At 38.3% G+C, this 6,598-nt stretch overlaps 1 protein-coding gene across 1 annotated transcript in view; it reads left to right on the top strand.

The window, feature by feature from the left end:
* Positions 1-6: 6 nt before the first annotated feature.
* Positions 7-6,598, top strand: part of CUNH2orf69 (chromosome unknown C2orf69 homolog) — a 6,958-nt gene continuing 366 nt past the window's right edge. Inside the window, exon 1 of the mRNA XM_017728420.1 lies at positions 7-6,598. This exon is cut by the window's right edge and continues 366 nt beyond it. Coding sequence (XP_017583909.1) covers positions 1,563-2,387 — 825 coding nt within the window. The 5' untranslated portion in view covers positions 7-1,562 and the 3' untranslated portion in view covers positions 2,388-6,598.

Genomic DNA, 6,598 nt, shown 5'->3' with positions numbered 1-6,598 from the left:
CGGAAACCTGAGCTGGAGCAGCAGTGGAGGGGAGTCGAGTCATCTTCACAGAGTCACGCAGTGGGAGATCATCGAGTCCAGCCTGTGACCGACACCAACATGTCAACTAGACCCTAGCACTAAGTACCGTGTCCAGTATTTCCTTCAACACCTTCGGGGTCGGTGACTCCACTGCCTCCTGGGCAACCCATTGCAATATCTAATCACCCTTTCTGTGAACGTACGCTCTCTAATGTCCAACCTAAACCTCCCCTGGCACAACCTAAAACTATGTCCTTTTGTCGCCCTGGAGAAGAGACGACCCCCGTCTGGCTACGGCTCCTTTCAGGGCGTTGTAGACAGCAATAAGGGCTGCCGATGAGCCTCCTCTACTCCAGGCTGAACCCCCCGAGCTCCCTCAGCTGCTCCTCACAGGACTTGTGCTCCAGCCCCTTCACCAGCTCCATTGCCCTTCTCTGGACTCACTCCAGCCCTATAGCACTGCCTGAGGGTGACATTTGTGACAGGGATGGCACTGTCTGAAAGCGCGGCAGGGAATGTCAATGGAGACAAGACAATGAAATCCTTAGGTGCCCAGTTATCCTCCCCAGGCAGAGTACCATGTCCCCGTGCAGGTGTACGGACATCCCAGACACCATCCTGTGGGAATTTGACAGGAACTGACACTTTCTCAGTCTGTCCTGGGAAAGCACTTGTGGTCTCTTGAGTTGGTGAGAAACTGCAGAGAGACTCTGAAGTGCTGTCCCTGAGCATGTGGTTGACCTCTCTTAACAGAACATGCTCTGGTAGCCAGCTAATCTCAGTTGTTATTACTATGTCTCAAAAGCAGGGGTAGTGCCTTCTTTTTCAAGGGAAAAGGCTTTCCCCTTCTGTAAGGTAAAGATGCAGAATTTTGGGTGTTTTTATTTTAAGGATTGGGATGGCCTATGAAGACCTGTCTGATTGCCATTCCTGCATATGGCTTCATTATTCCTTAGTAAAAAAAATGATCTAGTATTCTTTGCCATTCTGATTTCAGACATGAGGTTCATTCATGATTTGGGGGTTAATTTCTTTCCATCTATGCCCTCTATGAATGTGAATAAGGCAATAAAATTTCCTACAGCTGAATGAGAGGGGTTTTTTTTTGGTATAATATCCAGAAAACTTGCTACAAAGATTTAAGTCTGTTTTTGATTTGTAGTAAGTTAATCAGTATTTCTGTAGATGGTAAAAAGTACAGTAAAATTAATGTATTCTGTGTCATACTAAGTTGAATAAGATTTTAATTTTCTTCTGGTGTGAAGTCAACAAAAGCTATGAATATTTTCATGTGCTGATTTTATTGTATTTATCTTGGGGTTATTAAAAATATGTGGTAAAAAATATTAAAGTAAGCAAATCGAAATATACCAGTTTCTTTAATGTGTTTCTTGTTCTGCTAACCTAACAAGTGAGAGCCTCTAATGCATGTTTTTCTTTTGCAGTCCTTTCTTATGAATATGGGTACATTGAAGCTGAATCTTTTCATGATGTAATGCATTTTTTCTATTCTTTTAATTTTTCAGAACTATCATGACGTCATGTCTTGCCACCCAGAAAACTTTCAGTGGGAGCACTGGAGTTTTGAAAATGTTGCTACCATACTTGCTCGCCGGTTCCCCAATAGCTTTATTTGGGTCATAAAGTGTTCCCGAATGCACCTGCACAAATTCAGTTGTTATGACAATTTTGTGACGAGTAACATGTTTGGAGCACCAGAGCACAGCACTGACTTTGGAGCTTTCAGGCATCTCCATGCTTTGCTAGTTAATGCATTCAGACTCTCTCAGAATATTCTGCTGTCCCAGAAAAGTGTGCGTGGTGTCAGCAAGGATGCAAAAATAGCTGCTTGTAAGTCACAGCCACAGTCTGTTCCTACAACAAATGGCTGCTCATCCAAAGAAAGGGAGAGAGATTGTGAATGCTCTAATAATTCTGCTATGAACTTCATGATACCCTCTGCTGTAGGTGCAGCATCGTTTACTTTGATTGGCTTCAGTAAAGGTTGTGTGGTTTTGAACCAACTGCTTTATGAGCTGAAGGAAGCTAAAAAAGACAAGAATACGGATGCCTTCTTAAAAAACATAAAAGCAATTTACTGGCTGGATGGTGGTCACTCGGGAGGAAGCAATACTTGGGTTACTTACCCTGAAATGCTGAAAGAACTTGCAGAGACAGGAATTGAAGTTCATGCTCATGTGACACCATACCAAGTATTTGACACAATGAGGTCATGGATTGGGAAAGAGCATGAGAAATTTGTACAGATACTTGAAGAATTTGGTGTGGAAGTAAATGATCAGCTTCATTTTGCTGATGAAATTCCCTCCTTAGACAACCATTTCAGAGTTCATGAAGTGTTTTGAGACTGTATGTATGTGAACAGGGTATTCTTTGTAGCAGCACTTTTAACACTGTAAATGTTGTCATCTAGATTTTCAGCTTTGAGCAGATGCTTTCTAAACAGAATACTAAATCAGTTCTGTGTTGCTAATAGATACTATATATAAATTTCTATAGCTTGAAAAAGGCATATTGGGACCCCATAACTATAACAGATGTTGTTGTTTGATTCCTGGAAAAGAGTGTTATGAAGAACAATCCTATACATGTCTTTTTGTTAAATGTGAACGTTTATTCTTAAACTGTTGGCAGAATTTTTAGTCCTGGATGTCTAATATCATACACTGCATTTAATGGGACTTTAAAATACTTGAGAATTTCAGATGTGTGGACACTTCAGTTGTGTGGCTTCCAGGGCTAAAAGTACTGGTCTTTGTCAGTAACAGATGTAAGGTTAGTTTTTTGGCATAAGGAAATTAATTGTAAGAAGAATCTTAGTTATATATTTTGCTGAGACCTGTTTTATTAGGTACTTAAATCTTCCAGTTTTGTAACATTTCTCCTATTTGAAACGAAATCACAAAATACTCACCTTTGGAATAATAGTGCCAATGCATTTCTCTCCCTTATGTGTGCCTTGCCATTTCTGTCACTCTAAAGCTTCATTAATTAATTGTGTAGTATCTGCTAGTGACCAGCCATTTCACCTGGGGGCTTGAAAATTTTGATCTAGCTGTGTAAAGTAACCAAGAATGTTGCTTAGGGTGTAGCTTATCCCTGTTTTAACATACCTGGCTATTGCTTTGCTAACTTCTGTAAGGACCAGCAGTAATACCTTTATTACCACGTCAAGAGGTGATGTCCCTGCCTTGGGGTGGTAAGGTTTTTCTTGGCGATTGCTGCATTGATATTGCTTTAAATCGACCCATAAGCACATAATGTTGCACGTTACAGTACAAGCTGCATTAAAAAAATTTAGACTCTGTTGACTATAGCTCTTTCAAAATGCCTCAGTTTTAAAATCTATTATCTCCTTTAAATGTATTGCAGTAGTTGCTTTTAGAGCCATCCAAAAATCTTATTTTTGGAGCCTAATCTTTCCTACAGAAGAAATTAACTTCTAATTAAATAGAAAGCCAGCCAGATCAGATACTGAAGATGTAATCCAGTTCAGACCCCAAACCTGAGTGTTCTTAAGAAAGAAATACTGAAAGATGGACAGTGATGGTATTAATGGAACTTTTCTACTGTGGTAAGTAGCTTTCCGTTTATCTACAAAGCTTAGAAGCATTCTTAAAGACAACTGCAGCTGTTAAAAAAGAACCAGTAGCAAATGGTTTTCGATTTCCTGGAAGTATAGGAATACAAAAGCAAGTTAGCAAAACACTGTGAAGATTACACAAACAACTGTGGCTAAGTTCTGAAAAAAGGCATTTTATTCAACCTTGGTTCTGTGTTTGATAGCTTACTGAGATCTCTGCCCTGCTCCTTGTTTCCTGTGACTCCTACACTGTGGAAGGGAAGTCCTGGGTCATCCTTCCGTTGGCATCATTAAAACTTAAAAGGTTCCCTGTAGACAACTTCTGGCAGATTGTGTACATCAGTGCTCACTGAACAATGAGAAAAGTGTGTTGAACTACGAAAGTTTTCTTAACACTCAAAATATTAAGGGGGGTAGAAAGGATTATGCATGCAGTGTGCACTTTACAATTTGAAGGAGAACTCTATCACTAATAATTAGATTAATGTACCTAGTTTATCAAAAGAAATAGTCTATTTTGATGGAAAAAAGTGCAACATGCAAACAAACTAACACTTGATTAAAAGAACCTGAAATTTAGTTCCATCTACTTTTTTATTTTAGGCTGTTTCTCTGAGATTTTGTTCAACCCTATTTGTTGCTTACCATCTTAACAGGCTTATAACAATTTTGTGTTTCAAGGAACATTTTTCCCCTTTTTGGTCCTTTTGATAACGCAGCATATGTGAGGACTTTTTTCTGTAAAGGAAATATGGGTCATCTAAAGAAGTGGTTTTAATAGAAAGCCTGCAAATGGCTTGAAATATATTTAACTATCCACTTAAAAAATAAATTTTTTAAAAGTAAACCAACAAAAACCCCAGAACATTCTACTGATTTTGCTCCCTCAGTTTCAGACTGACCAGGCTAAGCTGGGTGTGCTAACACTTGCCCAATCCAATAACACTGCAGATCAGAGACCAATTTCTAAACAATTCTCTGCCTCCCAAAACAACAGGACTACGTTGTTGCAAGCTTTTGGAAATAGCTATTAAAATATTGACATTGTCTTCAAAAGTTTCTGGATGGCTGTCCTATGAAAATAATACTAACCTGTTTGATGGAGGCTGCCTACAATAACTGTTAAATAGGCTCAAGTGTTGCTGCATTACTTTGAAGAATAGGCACTTTGTTGTAAAACTAATCTTGTTATGAGACCTCGTGTTGTGGAGGGAAAACTGACTGGTTGTTTTTCATTCTTTAAACAGCTGTAGTACTCTGTTGGAATGTGCCTCTGTCATTCACTACAATGCATGCTAAAAATAAATTTTGCAAACAATGTAGAAAATAAACTATTTCTAATGGGTGAAACCACTTTGATGTGAATGTAAAACCATTACACAAGGAACGTGCAGTTTTGTGGATTAAGCTTTATCAGGTATTTGTGGAGACCTAGTTTAAAAAATCAGATTTATTTGAAACTTTTCTTCAAGGAGGCTTTGTGTTTGTGTAGTCAGCATCCATAATTCTAAAACAGCTTACTGGCATTTCAAACACAGGAAAGCTGGCATGAAGTAGCCAAGGGTGGGACATTTCTGTTAGGATGAAATGGGTCATAGTTTGTATATGCCTGTTTTTCGATGTTAACTGTAAAGGCAGTTTTTAATAAGCTTAGATGTAAATGCCTAAAGTTAGGTGGCTCTCCTGCTTATAGTGGTATAGTTCAAGACACTTCTGTTTTTTAATGGAGTGAGTAACATGACACAGTCCTTAGTACAACCTAGTAATGACTGGTGTCCTTTATATTACGCTTGTTTCTTGAACAATAGACGAGACATTCTTCAGATTTTGAGACATGCTAACATGTTTTAAACTGTGACTGCTAAATTCCTTTGAAGCAAGGCTTGATTTTGCGAAATTGTCTAGATGACTTAAATGATTTTATTTTGTGTGAATCTAAAATGCTAGGAAGTTTGGTAAACTTTTTCCTATCTGGGACTGATTTACTCACTTCTCTGCAAATGCTGATGCATTAATCAATATTGGCCCCTAATTCTGGAAAATTATTAAGGGTCCAATCCTTAACATGTGGCTGAAAGGAGCAATTTTCTCTCTCCTCCCATTGATAAAATCCTGCTGCCTCCCTGCACAAGCACTTTTATGGTAGGCTGTTCTATCTTTCTAAACAAACATCACTGCTGATAGAGATAACTAACAGCAGTGTTATGTATTTAAATAGTCATAGAAATTATTTTAAATAAGACTGCTAAGTCAGTTCAGGAGTTAGGCTGTTACAACTGTGCATATGCACAGATAAAAATGATTGTGCATGCACTCAGATTTTTCCTGGAGGTTCTTTTTTAGCTGTAAGTTACTTCATCTGCACATAAACAGTATTTGTTGTCTTGTACAGACTGAAAGTTGGAGCACTGAGGTTAATTGTATACCCATTCATTTACCTTGAATGCTTATTTTAAATCACATGGGGTCTTGTCAGTTAATACAAGAATTTAAAGTAACAATGAAAATTTTGGGATGTGTGTGCTCTGTTGTGAGTGACACATCACAGCCTAGCAGAATCACAAACACAAATATGTGTCTGGTGCCCTTGTGCAAAAGCAAAGGCAGGTGTCTCAAGACTGCAGTCCATAACAGACAGCCTCTTTAAATCACCTTCAAAGTTATTTCACAAGCTTTTTAAATCTTACATTGAAATCTCATTTAATGTTCATAAGGTTGGTAGATCAAATAAAAAAACTTTACTTCTAATGATCATAATTTGATGAAAATTTAGACACATTTGAATATTGCAGATGGAGAACCTACGACCAAAGCTGGCTGTTGGTATTGATCTCTTAACTCTGTTCAGATGCAGGTTGACTGTTTTTGACTTGAATAAAGTAACATGAAGTCATTAAGCCAGTAATGCAAGATCATGTAACACCTATGCATCAGACAGGCACTGCTTGTTCCAGTGCCAGACATACTGTTCCT

Source organism: Corvus brachyrhynchos, unplaced genomic scaffold (assembly GCF_000691975.1).
Source record: "Corvus brachyrhynchos isolate BGI_N302 unplaced genomic scaffold, ASM69197v1 scaffold370, whole genome shotgun sequence".
In the NCBI taxonomy this organism is placed as follows: Eukaryota; Metazoa; Chordata; class Aves; order Passeriformes; family Corvidae; genus Corvus; species Corvus brachyrhynchos.
Note: the sequence above shows the minus strand (reverse complement) of the source record. Positions and strands in the feature narration are given on the sequence as shown.